At 43.0% G+C, this 23,667-nt stretch overlaps 2 protein-coding genes across 2 annotated transcripts; both read left to right on the top strand.

The window, feature by feature from the left end:
- Positions 1–462: 462 nt before the first annotated feature.
- On the top strand, positions 463–15,566 carry LOC310770677 (uncharacterized protein; the record flags this gene model as incomplete). The annotated part of the gene is made up of 5 exons (XM_083663414.1): positions 463–601; positions 13,345–13,393; positions 13,542–13,611; positions 13,750–13,920; positions 15,429–15,566. Exons 1-5 carry the CDS (start codon positions 532–534, stop codon positions 15,564–15,566), a joined length of 498 nt encoding a protein of 165 aa, XP_083519540.1. The 5' UTR covers positions 463–531.
- Positions 15,567–16,449: 883 nt separating this feature from the next.
- On the top strand, positions 16,450–20,188 carry LOC310770682 (uncharacterized protein). The gene is made up of 6 exons (XM_083663418.1): positions 16,450–16,617; positions 16,745–16,954; positions 18,675–18,800; positions 18,918–19,082; positions 19,836–19,919; positions 20,060–20,188. Exons 1-6 carry the CDS (start codon positions 16,477–16,479, stop codon positions 20,084–20,086), a joined length of 753 nt encoding a protein of 250 aa, XP_083519544.1. The 5' UTR covers positions 16,450–16,476; the 3' UTR covers positions 20,087–20,188.
- The last annotated feature ends 3,479 nt before the right edge of the window (positions 20,189–23,667 follow it).

The following is a 23,667-nucleotide window of genomic DNA, read 5'->3' as shown; positions in this document are numbered from 1 at the left end:
TACCACTGCCTATAATCCTATGTCAAAACAATGAGAGCAGAACAAAATGGCATTCAATAATACATTATTATAAGGTTCCTGACACTTTAAAAGTTGGACTCTGGTATTGATCATGCCTCCAATACAGCTGTCCAATTGTTTATACTTGAATATCAGGAATATTAGGCCTATGAATTGTGTCTCACCTACTGCTGTTCTGAGCTTGTGCCATTCCTGCTCTGTCTCAGTGCAGGTGTGGACAGACAGGGGGCACAACCTGCACATTCACCTCTGAGTAGTAATAATAATAAACTTTATATAGCACATTTCAAACATAAAATGCCAATCAATTACATCACCAGTTTGAAACAGCAAAGCAGCTGTGTGGTTACACACTGCAGTGCCAGCAAGACATGAGCAGTGATTTGACATGAGGATGACAGGATCCGAATCCCCAAGGAAAAATCTGTCATGAATCCCAAAGGAAGTCAACGCGTCCGTTTGAAGAGACGACTAGCTAACAGCCAGAAGACTAGCTAACAGCCAGCCAACATGCACCCGAGTGCCTACCGCCTGCGTTTAGCAGGAATCCAGCTTCTTCCTAATCGAGGTTTGGAGACAGGTGAGGCATTCTGATGATGAAAATCGATGGAGTTTGGTGCTACCGTCTCTGCTAGCCAAAAACAAGCTAACGTCAGTTAGCACATTAGCTAATGTGCTTGCTGGGTTGAGTGGGTTCTAACTAACATGAATTAACGTTACATCTTGAAGGTCGGTGGTTACGGTAATGGTTAACGTTAGGCAAGTAAACAACTTGGTTATAGGGGTTGGTAAAAAAAAAAAAAAAAATGTTAAACATGTTTTAATGGCCGCCGGGGTTTATCTTTGCAGGGCAATGTACACGCCCATTAGCTAACGTTAGGCTCTCCTATCATGCTAACAGTTTGTTTTAATTTACAGCATTTTGGTAAGCTAACTTAACAGATGGATGTTTGCAGTGCCTTTAAGACTGTTGTGATTATCTACTCACAAGTTGACTAGCGTTAGAAACCAGAATTAACGTCCGTGTGGAACAGTGGAACCCAGGTTCGGTGAAAGCAGTTAATTTGGCATTAGCCATATCCCTATGAGAATATGGTAATGGAAGAGCAGGGGTAATCTGCTGTGTATGGGGCTGTTCACAAAGCGTTTTTGCATGGAAAAAGCTGCCTGGAGCACTGTCTGTTTGTGAGGAGAAATAAACTTAACGGACACACCGTGATAGGGTGATCTGACGTTAGCTATTGCAGCAGACTGCGGTCAACTGAGCCGACGTTCGCGAAACCACAGTCAAGCCAGCCGACACTTGGTTTTTGATGCGTGTCTATTCGTGCCGTAACGGTACTGCTGCTTCACGGGTGTTCGGAGCGGGCTAAAAAGTCGAGTGTCACAATTCAGCGATCCTTAGATCGACATTACAACAAACAGTGTATTGAATGACTGTTGAATATGTCACAAAAGTCCTACCTTATTGAACGATCGTAGCAGGAGTTTCGCTTGGTACTATCATGTTGATGCTCTCAACAAGATGGCGAAAAACCGGCATTTCCGGGACTGGTTTTTCAAAATAAAAGCACGATTCGACTCCAGTCTAGACCACACAGATTTGGTGTTTGTTCCGACTTTCTAAGTACTGTACAATCTTATAACTCCATAATCCCACACCATGACTGACATAGTTGTGTACACTACACCCCTAGGTATGCACTCTCATGAAATTAGCCATTTTCACTGTGCCATTTTGGAGAAATACAGTCAAAATCTCAATACTGAACTTGAAAAATGTGTTTTTTTTTACTTTCTAAGTACTGTACAATCGCATAACTCCATAATCCCACACCATGACTCACATGGTTGTGTACACTACACCCCTGGGTATACACTCTCATGAAATTAGCCATTTTCACTGTGCCATTTTGGAGAAATAGTCAAAATCTCAATACTGAACTTGAAAAATGTGTTTTTTTAGACTTCTAAGTACCGGTACTGTACAATCGCATAACTCCATAATCCCACACCATGACTCACATGGTTGTGTACACTACACCCCTGGGTATACACTCTCATGTAATTAGCCATTTTCACTGTGCCATTTTGGAGAAATACAGTCAAAATCTCAATACTGAACTTGAAAAATGTGTTTTTTTTTTACTTTCTAAGTACTGTACAATCGCATAACTCCATAATCCCACACCATGACTCACATGGTTGTGTACACTACACCCCTGGATATATACTCTCATGAAATTAGCCATTTTCACTGTGCCATTTTGGAGAAATAGTCAAAATCTCAATACTGAACTTGAAAAATGTGTTTTTTTAGACTTCTAAGTACTGTACAATCGCATAACTCCATAATCCCACACCATGACTCACATGGTTGTGTACACCACACCCCTGGGTATACACTCTCATGAAATTAGCCATTTTCACTGTGCCATTTTGGAGAAATAGTCAAAATCTCAATACTGAACTTGAAAAATGTGTTTTTTTAGACTTCTAAGTACCGGTACAATCGCATAACTCCATAATCCCACACCATGACTCACATGGTTGTGTACACTACACCCCTGGGTATACACTCTCATGTAATTAGCCATTTTCACTGTGCCATTTTGGAGAAATACAGTCAAAATCTCAATACTGAACTTGAAAAATGTGTTTTTTTTTTACTTTCTAAGTACTGTACAATCGCATAACTCCATAATCCCACACCATGACTCACATGGTTGTGTACACTACACCCCTGGATATATACTCTCATGAAATTAGCCATTTTCACTGTGCCATTTTGGAGAAATAGTCAAAATCTCAATACTGAACTTGAAAAATGTGTTTTTTTAGACTTCTAAGTACTGTACAATCGCATAACTCCATAATCCCACACCATGACTCACATGGTTGTGTACACCACACCCCTGGGTATACACTCTCATGAAATTAGCCATTTTCACTGTGCCATTTTGGAGAAATAGTCAAAATCTCAATACTGAACTTGAAAAATGTGTTTTTTTAGACTTCTAAGTACCGGTACTGTACAATCGCATAACTCCATAATCCCACACCATGACTCACATGGTTGTGTACACTACACCCCTGGGTATACACTCTCATGAAATTAGCCATTTTCACTGTGCCATTTTGGAGAAATACAGTCAAAATCTCAATACTGAACTTGAAAAATGTGTTTTTTTAGACTTCTAAGTACCGGTACTGTACAATCGCATAACTCCATAATCCCACACCATGACTCACATGGTTGTGTACACTACACCCCTGGGTATACACTCTCATGAAATTAGCCATTTTCACTGTGCCATTTTGGAGAAATACAGTCAAAATCTCAATACTGAACATGAAAAATGTGTTTTTTTTACTTTCTAAGTACTGTCTAATCGCATAACTCCATAATCCCACACCATGACTGACATGGTTGTGTACACTACACCCCTGGGTATACACTCTCATGAAATTAGCCATTTTCACTGTGCCATTTTGGAGAAATACAGTCAAAATCTCAATACTGAACTTGAAAAATGTGTTTTTTTCGACTTCTAAGTACTGTCCAATCGCATAACTCCATAATCCCACACCATGACTGACATGGTTGTGTACACTACACCCCTGGGTATACACTCTCATGAAATTAGCCATTTTCACTGTGCCATTTTGGAGAAATAGTCAAAATCTCAATACTGAACTTGAAAAATGTGTTTTTTTCGACTTCTAAGTACTGTACAATCGCATAACTCCATACTCCCACACCATGACTGACATGGTTGTGTACACCACACCCCTGGGTATACACTCTCATGAAATTAGCCATTTTCACTGTGCCATTTTGGAGAAATACAGTCAAAATCTCAATACTGAACTTGAAAAATGTGTTTTTTTTACTTTCTAAGTACTGTACAATCGCATAACTCCATAATCCCACACCATGACTGACATGGTTCTGTACACTACACCCCTGGGTATACACTCTCATGAAATTAGCCATTTTCACTGTGCCATTTTGGAGAAATAGTCAAAATCTCAATACTGAACTTGAAAAATGTGTTTTTTTAGACTTCTAAGGACTGTACAATCAGGTAACCGGATCTCAACCAAACATTGTTTACTTGTGCGCATACCAACTCTGAATAAATGTGCACTATTTGGTGTTTATTATGTCTCACCCCAGGTCACCCGTCAATCGCCGCTTGCGGCTATATTTTGATTTTGTTATTGTACTTTTCAAGATGTAACGTCTGCTTCTGTACATTAGTGTTTCCCATAGAGAGCCAATGCATCCTCTGTTGCAACACAAGACCACCTGGGACAGGGCCTCCGATGACCGACTGGGTATGGTATTGTTCTACCCTTGTGTGTGTGTGTGTGTGTGTGTGTGTGTGTGTATACAGTATATATATATATATATATATATATATATATATATATATATATATATATATATATATATATATATATATATTCTATTATACATGAATATATAGATTTGGGGTTGGATAACACACCAGAACGTTTTGTTAAGTTATTGATTGTTGATGTGTCTGATAATCGCATGTGGGATGGTCAATTGTGCTGACACGAAAATCAAATAATTTGTTCATAGTTATTGTTAATATTGTGTGTAATTGATTAATTAGAAGGTTTATAGATGATGAACTATGCATCGTCATTCATGTTCATTCAGGGAATTGGAAGTAATTCCATCTAGCCATTTTTGACATATCACATTAACGAACTTGGGAATGGCGTTTGTGAGGTCACAGTCAGTGACCTTTTAAGTTTGACCTTTGAACACTAAAATCAGTTGTTAATCAGTGAGTCCATCAGTTTGAGGCAAATTTGATGAAATTCCGTCTAGGCTTTACTCAGATCGCATTAGGAGAGGAGAACACACAGACGCACACAAGCACACACACGGCCAAATACATCTCCTCCAGGGGATTCTCGCCTGGCAGAGATCATTATTAAACAATAACTAGGGAGGTTTCACACAAGTTGTTGGATTCACAGATTTGAATTAGGCTAATGAAGACGTAGCTCAGCCGGGTGGGTCCTATTGAGCGTTGGTCCTGGGGCGTTCGCCCCCACAGTCGCTCCACTTGTCTGCTGCAAACCTCTCAGACGTCTCTACTTATGCATTTACAGATCCAGTGTGACAGCTGTCCTCGTTGGTACCATACTGAGTGCCTGGAGATGGATGAAGAAGAGTTCCAACGGGCAACGGATGATGCATTCATCTGGAATTGTTGTGTATGCAAATGAACCCTCCCCTCATTGAACTCTAAGTGCTCCTTCATACTTAGGGCTTCAAGCCCCGCAGGTGCAGAACCCCTATTATTTTGACTTTATTTACTTTCTTTGTTCCTCTTCCGCCACGATGCAAATTCCCGTGCGTTGGTACATCACCTGAAATCTGGTCCAATGACAGATATTGGTGCTCACTAGATGCCCTAGATTTTTTTTTTTTTTTTTTTTTTCCGTGTTGATGTGCATATCTGGTGTTATCTGCATTTTTTAAATTCTCACTTTTTAAGCAGTGCAGCCCCTTCTCTGTGTGATTTCGCTCATGTGCACGTGGAGGTCAGTAGTTGACCATGGCTAATTCATCTAGTGTAAAAAAAAAGGATGTAAAGTGATGTCACTGAACTGGTAATCTCGCTGGCCAGCCTCCTTTCCCTTCCGTCCAAGGAGTCTGGTGCCGCAGAAACAGGCAACTGGGATAAGCCCTCCCCTGCTCTACAGCTGCTCTCCCATTGGAGCGACTGTTTCGGTGGCAGGCGGATGTCCCCTCCCGGCTTATTACAAAGTCTGTCATTGGCTCCGACCATGTCAATCACAATGGCAACTAGCTAGCAAGCTAACGGCAGAAACCTACACGCTAGCTCATTGCTACACGCTGAAAATGATAAGTTGTATTGTTGGAAACTATTTTCCAAGGGCACTGCCGCTAAGTGCCGCCCATCGAGAGGAAATTGGAAATTATGTCATAGAAATTGCTCGTATGTCAAGTCAAGTCAAGTCAAATTTATTTATATAGCCCTAATTCACAAGCATGTCTCAGAGGGCTTCACAGAAAGTATGTCTAGCTAATTCTAGCTGACACAACAGTAACAAGAATATACAGAATAAAGATAACATTTGAACAATTGATAATATAGAAAATATAGAAATGAAGAGAGAGCAGAGGAGAGAGCAGGAGAAGGGAGAAGAGCAGGGGGAATGTGAGAGAGTGATGGGGTGGGGAGGGAATGGGAGATGCTGGAGGGTATAGGAGGTGGGGAGGGAGCAAGAGGAGAGAGCAGGAGAGGGGAAGGGGGGGGGGTGTGGGGGAGGAGAGAGCAGGGGGAGGGAGGAGGTGGGGAGAGAATGAGAAATATAGACGTACATCTTGCAAACGGACATATGTCAATTTCTTAGCAACCAAACTATGCCTAATTTAATTGGCTGCAAGCCTTTAGTAGTGAGTCCTTTTGCCAAATAAGCACATGTTCACATATAGAGCTTATGGGTGCCTTGCTTTAGGAAGAGTGGATGCCATGCTTTGAATAGTGGCGAAATACTAAGAGCATGGGTGCCATGCTTTAAGTAGTGCCGAAATATTGGAGGGGATAGAGTGGGTGCCATGCTTTGGAGTAGAATGTGTACTATGCTTTAGAGTAGTGGGGGAAGGGGGGGAAGAGGAAGAAACACCGGGAAGAGGAGAAGGCAGGAGAGTGGAGGAGGGGGGGAGAGCAGGGGGATGTGAGGGAGGAGAGGGGGGAGGTGGGGAGAAAATAGGAAATGTGGAGGAGGAGAGAACAGAGAAGGAGAGATGAGGGTGCAGGGGAGGGAGAGCCAGGGTAGAGGTAGGGTCTAGGGTTGGGGAGGGGAGGGAGTAGGATACGGGCCCGGATTAGGGCGAGGGGTAGGGAGAAAATGGGGAATGTGGAGGAGGAGAGAACAGAGAAGGAGAGGTGGGAGGGTGCAGGGGAGGGAGAGCAGGGGGAATGCGAGAGGGAGGAGGTGGGAAGAAAATAGGAAATGTGGAGGAGGAGGGAACAGAGAAGGAGAGATGGGAGGGTGCAGGGGAGGGAGAGCCAGGGTAGAGGTAGGGTCTAGGGTTGGGGAGGGGAGGGAGTAGGATACGGGCCCGGATTAGGGCGAGGGTGGGGAGAAAATGGGAAATGTGGAGGAGGAGAGAACAGAGAAGGAGAGGTGGGAGGGTGCAGGGGAAGGAGAGCCTGGGTAGGGTAGGGTCTAGGGTTGGGGGGGGGGTAGGATACGGGCCCGGATTAGGGCGAGGGTGGGGAGAAAATGGGAAATGTGGAGGAGGAGAGAACAGAGAAGGAGAGGTGGGAGGGTGCAGGGGAAGGAGAGCAGGGGGAATGTGAGAGGGGAGAGCAGGAAGTGGCAGGGATTCTGGAAAATAGGGGAGAAGAGGAGAAGGAGAAGGAGCAGAGGGGGGGGCAGAAGGAGGCGGGGGGAAAACGCGGAGGAGGAGAGAACAGAGAAGGAGAGGCGGGAGGGTGCAGGGGAAGGAGAGCAGTGGGAATGTGAGAGAGGGGAGAGGACAGAGAGGAGGAGAGAACAGAGAAGGAGAGGTGGGAGGGTGCAGGGGAAGGAGAGCAGGGGGAATGTGAGAGTGGGGAGAGGACAGAGAGGAGGAGAGAACAGAGAAGGAGAGGTGGGAGGGTGCAGGGGAGGGAGAGCAGCGAGAGGGAGGAGGCGGGGAGAAAACGGGAAACGCGGAGGAGGAGGGAGGGCGCAGGGGAGGGCGCAGGGGAGGGAGAGCAGGGGGAACGCGAGAGGAGGAGGCGGGGGAGGGAACAGACCTCTCTGCTCCCTCCTCCTCCACACACACCCCCCCCTGCCCCCCCCACATCCCCCCCCCCCCCACACACACAGAGAAGGGGAAGGAGAGCAGGGGGAATGTGAGAGAGGGGAGAGCAGGAAGTGGCAGGGGTTCGGGAAAATAGGGGAGAAGAGGAGAAGGAGAAGGAGCAGAGGGGGGGAGAAGGAGGAGAGAGCAGGAGAAGGGAGGGGGGGGTGGGATGTGGAGGAGGTGGGGGGGGGGAGTGGGAAGTGTGGGAGAGGGGAGAACAGGAAGGGGGAAGAAGGGAAGGAGCGGGGGAAGGGGGAAAGAGAAAGAGAGGGGGGGGGAGAAGATCAGACAACTGACTACTCTAAGCATTAACCAGAGCTAACTGGTACATAGTATCTAGCTAATCTACAGCCTAATCTGGCCTATCCTACTCTGCTCTAGTCTGATTTTTGCCTGAACACTATAACAGGTCAGCCTTAGGCTGTAGCTAATCTATCGCCTACCTAAACTGTTCTAAACCAACCGGCAGCCCTCGACCAGTGATGAAGAGCACCGATGTCCCCCGCCCCGCCCCGCCCCCCCCCCCCACATAAGGCGTGGGAGAGAAGGCCGGGCCGGGACACAGCGGCGTCCCCACACCCCCAGTGAACGCAAGAAAACCTTTCCACCATATGGATTGCCTCAGTGACTTGGCTGAGGAGGATTTACCTGATGTCATCAGGTAAATCCTGATGATGTCATACATTGTGGCATCATTATTGATCATCATTTTGATCTCATTACACTAATGATGTCATTGGCACTGATGATGTTATAGGCATTGTGACATCATCAGTGATGTCACTTGACCATTTGGGGTTTTCATCGGTGATGTTACTCGACCATTTGGGGGTTTTGGTTAACTCGAGCAATTGTGACATCACTGATGATGTCATAGACATTGTGACATTATTGTGACGTCAGCAGACTTGAAACCCTGGTATTGCTGCTTGCTGCTATATTTACACTTTGTTATAGTAATTATTGTTGGTCTTATCCTGCACTTTATTTTATTGCCATTTCTTTTGTTTATTTGTGCTTTGTCACAGTTTATTATTATTATTATTTTTCAAATTATTCTCATCATCATTTCATGGAAAATTCAATGTAAACTGATAATTAACCGGGACTGTAAATTCATGTTACTTCACTGCCCATTAATATTTAACTCGGCTTCTAAAGTTAATGTAGATTCAATGTAAATTCATATTTAACTCAGACTGTACATTCATGGAAACTCATGCCTATTTAATGCCTATTTTGCTCAGACTGTAAATTTCATGTAAATAAACACAAATTCATATATAGTCAGAACACTCCATCACTCATGTACGTATTGTATATAATTAATTTGATTGCACTTGCAACGTTGTGATTGTCTTTAGTTACCTTTCATTTCTTAGGGTGTTTTTTTTATTTTTCTTTCCTTATATTTCAAGTTCAGTATTGAGATTTTGACTATTTCTCCAAAATGGCACAGTGAAAATGGGTAATTTCATGAGAGTGTATACCCAGGGGTGTAGTGTACACAACCATGTCAGTCATGGTGTGGGATTATGGAGTTATGCGATTGTACAGTACTTAGAATTCGAAAAAAACACATTTTTCAAGTTCAGTATTGAGATTTTGACTATTTCTCCAAAATGGCACAGTGAAAATGGCTAATTTCATGAGAGTGTATACCCAGGGGTGTGGTGTACACAACCATGTCAGTCATGGTGTGGGATTATGGAGTTATGCGATTGTACAGTACTTAGAAGTCGAAAAAAACACATTTTTCAAGTTCAGTATTGAGATTTTGACTATTTCTCCAAAATGGCACAGTGAAAATGGCTAATTTCATGAGAGTGTATACCCAGGGGTGTAGTGTACACAACCATGTGAGTCATGGTGTGGGATTATGGAGTTATGCGATTGTACAGTACCGGTACTTAGAAGTCTAAAAAAACACATTTTTCAAGTTCAGTATTGAGATTTTGACTGTATTTCTCCAAAATGGCACAGTGAAAATGGCTAATTTCATGAGAGTGTATACCCAGGGGTGTAGTGTACACAACCATGTGAGTCATGGTGTGGGATTATGGAGTTATGCGATTGTACAGTACCGGTACTTAGAAGTCTAAAAAAACACATTTTTCAAGTTCAGTATTGAGATTTTGACTATTTCTCCAAAATGGCACAGTGAAAATGGCTAATTTCATGAGAGTGTATACCCAGGGGTGTAGTGTACACAACCATGTGAGTCATGGTGTGGGATTATGGAGTTATGCGATTGTACAGTACTTAGAATGTAAAAAAAACACATTTTTCAAGTTCAGTATTGAGATTTTGACTGTATTTCTCCAAAATGGCACAGTGAAAATGGCTAATTTCATGAGAGTGTATACCCAGGGGTGTAGTGTACACAACCATGTGAGTCATGGTGTGGGATTATGGAGTTATGCGATTGTACAGTACTTAGAAGTCTAAAAAAACACATTTTTCAAGTTCAGTATTGAGATTTTGACTATTTCTCCAAAATGGCCCAGTGAAAATGGCTAATTTCATGAGAGTGTATACCCAGGGGTGTAGTGTACACAACCATGTCAGTCATGGTGTGGGATTATGGAGTTATGCGATTGTACAGTACTTAGAAGTCTAAAAAAACACATTTTTCTAATTTAGTATTGAGATTTTGACTATTTCTCCAAAATGGCACAGTGAAAATGGCTAATTTCATGAGAGTGTATACCCAGGGGTGTAGTGTACACAACCATGTGAGTCATGGTGTGGGATTATGGAGTTATGCGATTGTACAGTACTTAGAAGTCTAAAAAAACACATTTTTCAAGTTCAGTATTGAGATTTTGACTATTTCTCCAAAATGGCACAGTGAAAATGGCTAATTTCATGAGAGTATATACCCAGGGGTGTAGTGTACACAACCATGTGAGTCATAGTGTGGGATTATGGAGTTATGCGATTGTACAGTACTTAGAAAGTAAAAAAAACACATTTTTCAAGTTCAGTATTGAGATTTTGACTGTATTTCTCCAAAATGGCACAGTGAAAATGGCTAATTTCATGAGAGTGTATACCCAGGGGTGTAGTGTACACAACCATGTGAGTCATGGTGTGGGATTATGGAGTTATGCGATTGTACAGTACCGGTACTTAGAAGTCTAAAAAAACACATTTTTCAAGTTCAGTATTGAGATTTTGACTATTTCTCCAAAATGGCACAGTGAAAATGGCTAATTTCATGAGAGTGTATACCCAGGGGTGTAGTGTACACAACCATGTGAGTCATGGTGTGGGATTATGGAGTTATGCGATTGTACAGTACTTAGAAAGTAAAAAAAACACATTTTTCAAGTTCAGTATTGAGATTTTGACTGTATTTCTCCAAAATGGCACAGTGAAAATGGCTAATTTCATGAGAGTGCATACCTAGGGGTGTAGTGTACACAACTATGTCAGTCATGGTGTGGGATTATGGAGTTATAAGATTGTACAGTACTTAGAAAGTCGGAACAAACACCAAATCTGTGTGGTCTAGACTGGAGTCGAATCGTGCTTTTATTTTGAAAAACCAGTCCCGGAAATGCCGGTTTTTCGCCATCTTGTTGAGAGCATCAACATGATAGTACCAAGCGAAACTCCTGCTACGATCGTTCAATAAGGTAGGACTTTTGTGACATATTCAACAGTCATTCAATACACTGTTTGTTGTAATGTCGATCTAAGGATCGCTGAATTGTGACACTCGACTTTTTAGCCCGCTCCGAACACCCGTGAAGCAGCAGTACCGTTACGGCACGAATAGACACGCATCAAAAACCAAGTGTTGGCTGGCTTGACTGTGGTTTCGCGAACGTCGGCTCAGTTGACCGCAGTTGCAGCAGTTCGGTCAAGTTGGAAATATACAGATTCGCACTTCTCGGACTGGAGGATTGCTCGTTTACGTGAAAATGAGGTTGTAGCTCGTTGTCTACCTTACTAAGATGGGAAAGAGGCGTCGTGTGTGCGGTACAAACGCTTCGTTTATGAGATATTGATCCAGGAAGTGCGAATCTGTCAATATATTTACAACTTTACCGAACTTCAGCCACCTCAGAACTAATGTGTCCGGTCGGTGTGGTCCATACTGCTATAGTTATGAGCTGCCTGTTACAGTATCGTCAATCCACTGATTACAACGTCATATGTTCTGCCAAAAAGTCATAATTAACTGCAACCAAGTGATTAACGTTAGCTAAAGGTGATAGCCAAAAAGTGATTATTTCTCCATATTGTGGCTGTTATGGAGAATGACAGTGCAACAGATTCTGTTAAAGTGTCATTATTATAAACAAGACACCAAGCCCTGCCAGCTCAACAGCAGTGCTGTTGTGTAGCTGAGCCTGACGTCCCTACTGTTGTTGTTGTTGTTGTTGTTGTGGGTGGTGATAGCCCTTTTTAGTATTTACTATATATTCTCATTAGTATAGTAATATGCTAGTGTTTATATTTTTTATTCTTGTTGAAATGGCTGGTGTGATCTAAATTGCTTGTCATTTGTTAGGATATGGCACAGACACTCTTGATCATGGCATTAGATATGAGTCTGTAGCCAAAACCAAAACAAAGGCTTTGGGCCTTGCATAGCTGACTTGATTGGCTGTAAATGCACAGGGCTCCCCAGCAGATAGCATTGTGCATGATGCTACAGGGAATACATCTTCTTTGCATGGCTGTATGATGACGTAAAGGAGCTTAGTAGCTAGCAACACGCAGGAGGCGGCCTCCCTGTTGGCCAGGGCGTCAGGTGTGCGACTCGAATGGCTGAGGGGAGTGAGTTTGGACAGATAGAATAGCAGAGGTGAGTCAGAGCCAGAACCTTTTAGAGACGTGCAGGGTATCCGCGGGGTCTTGAAAAGTATTAAAAGTTGATCAATCAATTTAGGGGAAATTAAGGCCCTTAAAAAGTATGAACAAGTTTTGATTGCCATTGGAGAGGTATACAATTTGGTAGCTATTGTGCTGATGGTGTTAAATGAGCATATATTGTCCCATATCGATCGCAGACCCCTGAATTGAATCGAAATCGTATCGTGGCAGACTTTGTGATATCAGCAAATCTCGTATTGTTGTCCAAATAATCAATATAATATTGTATTGTGATGAAACTTGTGATTTACACCTCTATTGCTGATGTGACCAGTGGCGTTGTTGAGGTCTGGAAAAAGTATTAAAAAAGGTCTCAAAAGCTATTGAATTTAACTTCAGGATTCCCTCATATACCCTGGAGAGGCTGTGTGAAGCAGGTCCTGGCTCCTCGCGGGGCAGTGTTGGTGTGGGCCGCTCAGGAGGGAGAGGCAGTGCCTACAGGGCTGAGCTGCCTCCCACCCTGATTGGTTGACAGCTGTGGGGCAATCTGCTTTCCTTGATAGTCGGTGAGAGAAACACTGTTGTTGTACAGTATATTAATGGACTCTTTCTTTCTTTCTTTACAGGATCTAATTCTAAGCGTATGGTTCTGCTTCCTGAGTCGCCCAAAAAGCGGTAAGCACCTAAGAACTGAAAACACTTAAAGAAGCCCCACCCCCTTTAGATATTGGACAGGTTCACAACTCCTGCCCCCATCCTCCCCCATATGAGTGCTGGTTGTATGACAAAAAACTATTTCTCATTTGGGTCTTCTCTCTTTCAGGTTAGACGCAAGTCTTCATGAGGCTAGAGTGGATCAACTGATAGCATGGAATGGAGATCTCTCTTCCCAGGTAATCTAAAAACAGGATGTAAATCCTTTCTAGTCAACTTGGCATCTTGGGGCTTCCGGAGACTTGGATTACACCAGACGAGCAATCCCACATTTTCACTATTAATGTTTCCTTTTTATTTGCGTCTTGTCTTCACAGCTGGCCATCTCCAAGGCTGAGGTTACCAGGCTGAAATACACTCTGGAATCTTCTCAGATGGAGTGGAGCAGAACTATCTGCTGCCTTCAGGCTCAAATCAGCCAAGCAACAGCCGACAAAGCCCGCTTGATTCAAAATGAGCAGGAGACTGAAAAGTACTACAAGTCACAGGTGAGTGTGATCTCACACACTACCCACTGAACACAACATACTTTTCAATTTCTCTCTTGTGCAGATCTCTAAGGCTGGCTTTACACGCTGAAACCTTCACGCAACTTTAGTTGGTTGAAACTGAGGTGAAACTAAGTTGCAAATGATTTGCATGGTCTAAAGCCCTCAGCAACGCACTTGAAACTTGTCTGAAACTCTGCTGCAACAGTTGCAAAATTCTCAAGTTTGTGAAACTAGTTTTATGCAACAGCCAATCAAAATGCTGATAAGTAGGCTATGCTATTAATGCACTGATGCATGCTCGCATTTGCATGAAAATTATGTTTCATGCTATTTGCAACCTGCAACTACCGTAGTTGCCTAAAAGTTTCACAGTGTAAAGCCAGCCTAACTTATTTGAAGTTTCACAGTGTAAAGCAGTGGTTCTCAAACTTTTTCTGTCAGGCCCCACTTTGGAGGAAGAAAATCTTTCGGGCCCCACCGCCCCAACAAAATTGAAACAAAACGGTCCAAGTTTAACTTTTATTGACATAATGACCATTCATTTCTATATTCTGGCTGTTTTGCCCTGCACATCTTTTCAAAAACAATAACAATAAAGTGCAACCTCTACAAAACAAAATAAATTCAAATATCTTAATTGTGAGTTCAAGTCACTATCACTGTATTAAGGGCTGCCTGTTTTCCACTGCAAATCGTTTCAAAACAATAATAAGGTGCAACCTGCAGAAAATAATAAGTGCAGACATTTGTGAGGACTCAAGTTTTATCAGTATTAGTGGCTGCAAAAACCCACACAGTTCTCCCAATTCAGCCCGTGTTGTGTCAGGTAACTGTCCAGAAGCATAGCTCTTCAGCTGTTGCTCTGCTTGTAACGTACTTGCAAAACAGCAAATCCTCACTCAGTGACTCCGACGTGACAAAGCGAACATAGGCGATAAGCAAGCAGTCTTTATTGCTGTCCGTAGCCTCGTCCACTTGTAAGGCGAAACGTGTGTCTGTCAGTTTTTCCGTGAGTTGTTCCTCGAGATCATTTGAAATGTCACATATACGTTTTGCAACTGTGTCATTGGACAGCGGGATAGTCTTCAATTTTGCAGCGCTGGTCTCATCCAGCATAGTTGACACCATACGGATAGCTGCTGGGAGTATGAGCTCCTCAGCGATGGTGTGCGGCTTCTTGCACTGTGCAATTCTGTATGCGACCTTGTATGACGCTAGTTGTGCTTTGCTGTTCACTGATGCCACTTTTACAAAGCGATTTTCCGACCTAAAAATGGCTAAAACATTGGTTCCGCGGATTTCACCCGCGCCCCACCTGTAATACCACTGCGCCCCACAAGTGGGGCGCGCCCCACACTTTAAGATACACTGGTGTAAAGCCAGCCTAACTTAATTGTTGAATGGTGGTTGGGGGTACATTTGTTTAGAATTAACATAATTACACCAGAGTATTTATTTTGAAGTAATTAATGCTTCCTTTTGATGTGTGTCTTGTGTCTTCACAGCTGGCCTTCTCCAGATCTAAGCTTCTGATGCTGATAGATATCCAAAAATTTGCTGAGGAAGCGTGGAGCAGCCTAGAGTGTAAACTCCGTGAAGCTACAGCCAGCAAGGTCAGATTAAAGCCTCACAGCTACATTTAGTCCATTATGACCTGATGCATCATTTGTAGGGGTGTCACAATATATCGTCCCACGAAATTTCGCGATAGTAAAACGTCACGATATGTATCGTTGAGATGAAATCTCATATCGTGATTTTTTTTTTTTTTTTTTTTTTTTTTTCCAAAAGTAGACAAAGAAACGTCTTTGTTTGTTGAAGTTCAATGTGTGGAAAGTAGTTCAGTTGAACAAGTCTCTGAAGAGACACATGATAAGTTATACAGGAGAGAAACCATTCAATTGAGTTTCTGGCAAAACTGTTTACTTGACAGGAAAAACTGAAGATGCATAAAAAATAGACTAAGAAAAGTCTTGTTGTTTGAGTTTGAAGAAAAACTGAAGATGCATAATGAGAATTTATACTGCTGAGAAACCTTTTAGTTCAAAGTAAATCTAAGTGACGGTGTAACTCATTCTATTTCAAGATAAGCCTTATCTCCAATCTCATGTTTTTTCTAGTTGTTATTGTAATAACAATTTCCCACAACAGCATGTTTTGTATTTGTGCATTTCAAATAAAATACTACTTTTCCAGTCATATATTGTCATTATTCAAGTTTAAAAAAATATTGTTAAAATCGTATCGTATCGTATCGTTATCGTGAACCCAGTATCGTGATACGTATCGTATCGTGAACTGAGTGTATCGTGACACCCCTAATCATTTGTGATTATTTTTTATTATTTTGACATATATACTGTTACAATGTTGGATGTTCATATTAAATATATATAATTTAAGAAGTATATGATTTGAGGTGGATTTTCCCTTTACGCAAATCTAATTTTTAACCACTGCACAATTCCTCTTTCCACAAACTGTCTAAAACAGGAAGTGATTGAGAAGGAAGCAATAGATCTGAAGAATGAGCTGAACACTGCATCAAGCTCCATGAAGCTCATGAAGGAGAGCATCTCTGCTAAAGAGCAGGTGCTGAACACTGCATCAAGCTCCATGAAGCTCATGAAGGAAAGCCTCTCTGCTAAAGACCAGGAGCTGATTGAAGCACAGCAAGGCTACCAGGAGGCAGAGGTGAGTGTGATCTCACACAGTCACCAATGAACACAACACACTTTGAAGTTTTACATTTCTCTCTTGTGCGTATCTGTTAACTTAAATGTTGAATGCACAATCCTCTTTCCACGAATTGTCTAAACAGAACGTCATGGAAAATCAGGTCCTTGATTTGAAGAAGCAGCTGAAAGGTCTAGTAAGCTCCCTGAAGGCCAAAGATCAACAGCTGGCCTATCACCAGGAACTCACTGACCTGAAGGAGCTCCAGACGGACGGCATCTCTCACTATCTGAAGGCGGAGGTGTCGTTCCTGCTTAAAGAGGACCTGTTGATGGACGAGTACTACGAGGCAGAGGTGAGTGAGATCTCACACAGTCTCCACTGAACACAACACACACTTGTGCATATCTCCAACTTAAAGAGTTGATTTTGAAGTAAAACAAGATAGATTGTGTGTCAAGACTAGGGTTGTCACGATACCAAAATTATGACTTCGATACCGATACCTGCCTAAATATTGCGATACTCGATACTTAAACGATACCACGGCAAAAAGCTAAAACAACAGGAAAAGTCGTGTAATAATGGACGACAGAAGAACATGGGAGTTAAAATTCATGTTTTGAGTCTTCATCATACTTTATGTGGTGTTCAAAGATAGCTGGGGAAGGCTGCCTCAACTGATTCTGCTGGCATCTCATTTGACTCAATAGAAAATGAGGAAATGTGTTCAGTAGAGCGCAGAATAGAATAATGTCTGTTCAGTCTACTTTAGTGTAATCTGAGTTTGAGCTTCATCATTAAGTGCCAGATTTACAGTTAATCTCATGTATCTTTATTTATTTCCACAATAAAATGTATGTGGTAGCCTATGTGGTGTCAAGTGTTTTCTTGTTTGTTCATACATGTAGGCTAGGTGAGTTTTTGACAATTAGTATAACATTAATCATGGATTATTCTAAATAAATAAATAATTCTCAGTGTTATTAAAGCTTTTACATGGTAATATGCAGTAATCTGATGTTCCTTATACTTAGTGTATGTGAGTTATTTGACAGTTAACGTTATACAGTTTGCAACCTCATATCACTCTTAAACACCGTCATATAGCCTACCCCCTTGGCAGAGGTTAGGCGCATTGCCTTTAATTGCCTCGTCAAACGAACTGAAAAACGTTTGCTTGTCACAAAATAAATCACACTCGCTTGACTTGACGTTATCACATTCGCTAAACTGTGACACTTTGTACTAGTCGGATCGTCTGTTGGAGAGATGCTTTGGCAAGTCAAGTGGACGTGTTGTCTCCCTTTTGCCTGTGTAAACATCGTTTTACAGACGGACAGCTTTGATGTCCGTGCATGCTTCGGCATAGCCGTTGTAATCTGACTGTATGGTTGTAATATTAAGTGCTGACTCCGCCCGTGTGGGCCAGATTCAACATACGCTGTTAGAAATGACAAGCAAACCCTATCCTGCTGCTCTCAGGTAGGATAGAGGCTGCAGTGAAGGCGAAGCGCTGTGTGTGTCAGACAGGCAGAGCGAACGAGAGAGAGAGAGAGGGAGAAAAGCCAGCAGGCAAAATCCGTAGAGATTCAACACATTAACGTTGCTTCCCATGGTCAGAAAAAGTCGCCAGATTTGTCGCTAGTTGCCTTTGAGAAATAAAGTCGCCACGTGGGTCTGAAAAGTAGCTAAATATATCGACAAAGTCGCCAAGTTGGCAACACTGCATGTCCACCCGATCGGCTGAACAGAGGAGTGGAGAGTGGAGTGTCAGTGAGACAGGGGAGGGCGGACTTGGCACGCCCACAGGGAGTTGAAACAGACAGAGCAAAGCTGCAGCACACAGACTCCGGTGGAGAAACAGACGGTGGCACATGGATGCAACGCAACTCATGTCATTTTTAAAAGTACCGGTACTAAATTAACGTGGTATAGTATCCTTTTTAACGTCAGGGTATCGCGGTACTGTTGTAGTACCGGTATACCGTGCAACCCTAGTCAAGACACACACTCTGTCCCCTTCATTCCTCGCCCACCAATCTCACTAAATCCCTGTCTGTATCTTCCTCCAGTCTTGCCTCTTCCCTCAAGTCTTTGACTACAAAGACGAGCTCGACCCTCCTGGCAGCTCGTCCGGGGCAGTCCTCTCTGCGTCCATGATGCCTGAGCAGCTGCACGACAGTCGGACTCAACCCAAGGTTGGTTTGCTTTTTGTATTATTGTTGTTGGGAATGATGAATATTTCTTACATTTTGCACTAAATAGTGCTGGTTGCTATAATGTTGGCAATTTGTCTCCCTGTCTCAATCTGACAGAAAAGGGTCTTCAGCTGTTTTGCTCGTCCCTTCTCTTCGAGCACCCCCAAGAAAGGCCTGAGCAAAAGGCACAGTGCTCAGGTGGCAGCTGAAGCAGCCAGGAAGTCTGCCAGAGTCACCAGCAGCACGGCCAAGACACCAGGCCTGCCAGGGAGCGCTCACAAGGTGACCAGCAGCACGCACATGTTTGAGGGACACACTCTGAGCCATTAACCATTCATTGTTTCACACTCACTGAGAGATTTAATCATAGAAATACAAGATATACACGCTAGCGCCTCCTCTGGTCGGTCAGGGCGCCTGTTCGGGGGGCAGAAGGGAACTGGTGGAAATAGCGCGATCGTCCCACGTGCTAGGTCCTGCCGGTGAAGCTCCCCGCTGTCGGGTGAAAAGAATCGGCTGGCGACCACACATGTATCGGAGGAAGCGCGTGTGCGTGTCTACGGCTCTCCCCAGATCGGCAGAGAGGGTGGGGCAGCGACCAGGGCAGCAGGGGGAATTGGCAAAGTACAATTGCGGGGAAAATCAGGAAATAAAAAAACATTAATTGAAAAGATTTAACCCATTGATGCCTGATGCAGCATTTGCGTGTATATCCCTCATTTGTGTGTGTATCCCTTTAAGACCGCGAACCGCGTCACGCCATTCGCGGTCTTAAAGGGATACACACACAAATGCTGCATCAGGTATCAATGGGTTAATATAGAAATACAAGGGACAGCTACCCCGTGGAGTCTGTGCTTAGTTAGAGACTTGCACACACACTGTGTGAACACTAAATGCATGCAATCACACATGCCTAATATAGAATATACACAATTAGAAGGAGCAATTTGATCAGAGATGCAGTTTTATCTCTTGTATTTTAGATGCTTGCTATAATGTTGGTAATTTTGTCTCCCTGTCTCAATCTGACAGAAGAAGGTGAAGACCAGCTGTTCCCCCCGCCCCCTCACTTCAAGAAGACCTTCCAGCTCTCAACCTCACCCCGTCTTGAGTCGAGTGAGTCTCTTGCACGTACGCACACACACACACACACACACACACACACACACACACACACACACACACACAGTACATTGTCTTGAAAACAGCCCTGCATATAATGCCTCTCACGATTGCACTATTTGTGGTTCTCTCAGGTTGCAAAAAGGGAGCTCTTCGCATAAGGACAGAGGAGGGAGAGCAGCTTCAGGAGGAGCCAGAGCCCCCACACATTAAAGATAAGGACCGAGGAGGGAGAGCAGCTTCAGGAGGAGCCAGAGCCCCCACACATTGAAGATAAGGACTGAGGAGGGAGAGCAGCTTCAGGAGGAGCCAGAGCCCCCACACATTGAAGATCAGGACCGAGGAGGGAGAGCAGCTTCAGGAGGAGCCAGAGCCCCCACACATTAAAGATAAGGACCGAGGAGGGAGAGCAGCTTCAGGAGGAGCCAGAGCCCCCACACATTAAAGATAAGGACCGAGGAGGGAGAGCAGCTTCAGGAGGAGCCAGAGCCCCCACACATTAAAGATAAGGACCGAGGAGGGAGAGCAGCTTCAGGAGGAGCCAGAGCCCCCACACATTAAAGATAAGGACAGAGGAGGGAGAGCAGCTTCGGGAGGAGCCAGAGCCCCCACACATTAAAGATAAGGACCGAGGAGGGAGAGCAGCTTCGGGAGGACCCAGAGCTCCCACACATTAAAGAGGAAAAGGAGGACCTCTGGACCAGTCAGGAGAGAGATCAGCTTCAAGGGCCAGAGGAGGCTGATATCTCCCAGTTCACATTCACTCCTGTCACTGACTGTGAATATTGAAGATGATTAAGAGAAGCCTCAGTCCTCACAGCTTCATCAAAGCCAAATTGAGGAGAACAGAGAGGCAGAGACTCTAGCCAGTAGCAGCTCAACTGACCAGATGAAGACAGAAGATGATGGAGAGGATTGTGGAGTATCAGAACCAGCCATGAAGTTAGATCCATTTACAACCAACTAGTGCCGGAAAAAAGTGCAAGACTTCAGACTCTTCTGAACCTGAGACTGAAGACACTGATGATTTATGACGGAAACTCTTGAACCTCAGTCGGGTTTAGTCACAGGTGAAGAAAGGCTTTAGTTGCTCAGTTTGTCATAAAAGATTTGACTACAGGAGCAATCTGCTGAGACACATGACAGTCCACACAGGTGATAAACCAGTTAATTGTGCAATCTGTGGTAAAAGATTTAGTCACAAATCACATTTGAAGCCACACATGAGAGTCCACACAGGCGAGAAACCAGTTAATTGCTCAGTCTGTGGTAAAAAAGTGTTGGTTGTAAAAGACGTGAAGAATCACACAAAGAGCCACAATGGAGAGTAACCATTTTTGCTGTCTGTGGTAAAAGACACATAGGGAGAAAGCCCTTAATTACTCAGTTTTTGTTTTATATACACTAATATAATTGTGGTCTGTGGTTGATTGTTGATGACGGTAGTTAGATGTAGCTAGGCTCACAGTCAGCCTGTTTCTGAGTGAACAGCTGAGTACAGTTGGGAAACTATAAACAGGCAGAAAAGGGAAAAATAACAACAGGAAATTGATATTCAAATGTGTTTAGTTAGTAAAGCAGAGGAAGCAGATTGAACTGCTAACTGTTCTGTTGCCTTGACACTTTTGTCTGACTCTTTTTTTTCTGGCTCTGAGGAGATCTGTCTGAATACAATGTGGTTCCATGGTGGAACATACATTAAGTCAACTTTTAACTGTGCTGTTCATTCTGTTTGTGTTCTTGAAACTACGTTCTGCATTGTTCAGTGTTTGTATAGCAGGTGAAACTATTGACCATAATTACAGTTTCATCTGATGTTCTATTCCGATTTGGTTCAAAACAGCGTAACTATACGCATTTCTATACAACGCAGCCAGGAAAAGTTTATATATAATGCAAAGAATCCAGCCGGGAAAAGTTTATATATCATCATACAGTATAAAAGGGAGCAAGTGGGCTTTGTCTGTTTGCTTCTATTTTTGTCCCATCACGATGATGTCATCGTGGATATCATTATCAGCTTATCACATCACTGATGATGTCATAGGCATTGTGAAATCATCAGTCACTCGAGCAATTGTGATGTTTTCTTTATAAAAGGGAGAGGCAACGGCCCCTGAGCAATTGTTCGCTGCACATGCCAATAGAGCAGGTGATGCCATGCAGCAGCCGAGCTGTTGGCGATGCCGCATAGCAGCTGAGCTGTGTATGCGAGCTGCAGGGCAGGCGAGGCCGCGCAGCGGGCGAGCCTAGTAATTGGGCGCACGAGATGCCTAGTATATATAGAATGTATATATGTATATAATTCCTCCAAATCCATGTGAGAGGTGGTGCAGAAGGTCTGTTTGTCTGTCTGCACCAGATTCATATTAAAGAAGGATTTTCACTCTGTAAAGGTCAGACTCTGCAGAAAGATCTGTTTGTTATTGTGGTTTCATGCAGTTCCCTCTTAATCCCTCTGGAACTAATAAAGTTATTTGAATCTTAACTTTTTGCCTTCAATTTTCCTTGTTTTTTTTTGTTTTTTTTTTTACTCCTATGACTGAAAAAATACAATGAGGTCACTAAGAACAGTAAACTGAACTAATGGGTCCTTATGGGAATGTTATAGACCGTTTTCACAGAATTGTGTCGCTATAAAAGTTTGGAACCTCGCTTATATCATGTCAGTTATTGTACTAGCAAACACTGCAACATGGAGTAAGCTGTGGGACATTTAAAATGTTTATGTTAAGTTGAAACTGTCAATATAAATATTAGTCAATATAGCTCAAATGAGATCATAATTTCTAAGAAATGACAGTCATATGAAGTGAGTTTTTGCAATGTCCCCTAAGCTGGCCCAAATCAAAAACACAATAAAATACCCCAGCCAGCAGATAAAGAGCACATTATTGTTACCGTCAAATCTCTATGGTCCCCCTACCTCACGGGCCCCAGTGCAACCGCACTGTCTGTCTATATCTACGGCCCTGATCTAGACAAAGATGGGTTACAAGCAAATCAATTAGAGGTGGCAACAACAATGAGGCCATTTACACCTGGCGTTAACATGTGGTTTCTGCCATCAGATTGCAATCAGATTGTATTTTATCACTTCAGCCTGATTCCATTTACACCTGGCGTTAACATGCATTTTAATGGTTGTCCTCTCAATCCGCATAAAGTTGGTGTATATAGATTGAGAGGACACATTGCATTTACACTTGTGTTCAATGTGTACACAATGCATCCCTGACCACCTCCGGAGGTGGTTTGGCTGATCAGATTGCAATCCTTCTTCAATGCGTTTTGGGGGTGTTTACACCTGGCATTTCAAGTGATAAAACACAATCTGATTGCAATCTGATCAGAGAAAAAGCATGTTAGGCTTCTATATAATATAATGGCCTCTATATAAGTAAGGCATAAGGCATATATATATGGCATATATAAGGCCTTATATAAGGCATATATAAGGCATATATATATATAAATATATATTATATATATACCGTATATATATACAGTATATATATATATAGAGAGAGAGAGTATATATATATATATATATAGAGAGAGAGAGGTTCTGGGATGGAGACCAAAGGAAGGCATTCGTATCAGATCCAGCAATAAGTCGGAGAGGGTCGGTCACTGGGGGGGAAGTAGGGAAGAGGAGTGCATGATTAGTAGGATCAGAATGGAACACACTAAGTTAAGATGCATTAGGGCTCATTCATTTTGGAAAATAAAAACTTTGCAC

This window comes from Poromitra crassiceps (genome assembly GCF_964638095.1).
Source record: "Poromitra crassiceps genome assembly, contig: HAP1_SCAFFOLD_171, whole genome shotgun sequence".
NCBI classification, from domain to species: Eukaryota; Metazoa; Chordata; class Actinopteri; order Beryciformes; family Melamphaidae; genus Poromitra; species Poromitra crassiceps.
The sequence above is the reverse complement of the archived record's forward strand: the minus strand, read 5'-3'. Positions and strand labels throughout refer to the sequence as shown.

Coding starts and splice junctions, on each gene's coding strand:
- LOC310770682 (XM_083663418.1), top strand. CDS start 16,477: ATGAAGCTCATGAAGGAGAGCATCTCTGCTAAAGAGCAGGTGCTGAAC. Junction 18,801..18,917: donor ACAGTCGGACTCAACCCAAG/GTTGGTTTGCTT, acceptor TCAATCTGACAG/AAAAGGGTCTTCAGCTGTTT. Junction 19,920..20,059: donor CTCACCCCGTCTTGAGTCGA/GTGAGTCTCTTG, acceptor TGGTTCTCTCAG/GTTGCAAAAAGGGAGCTCTT.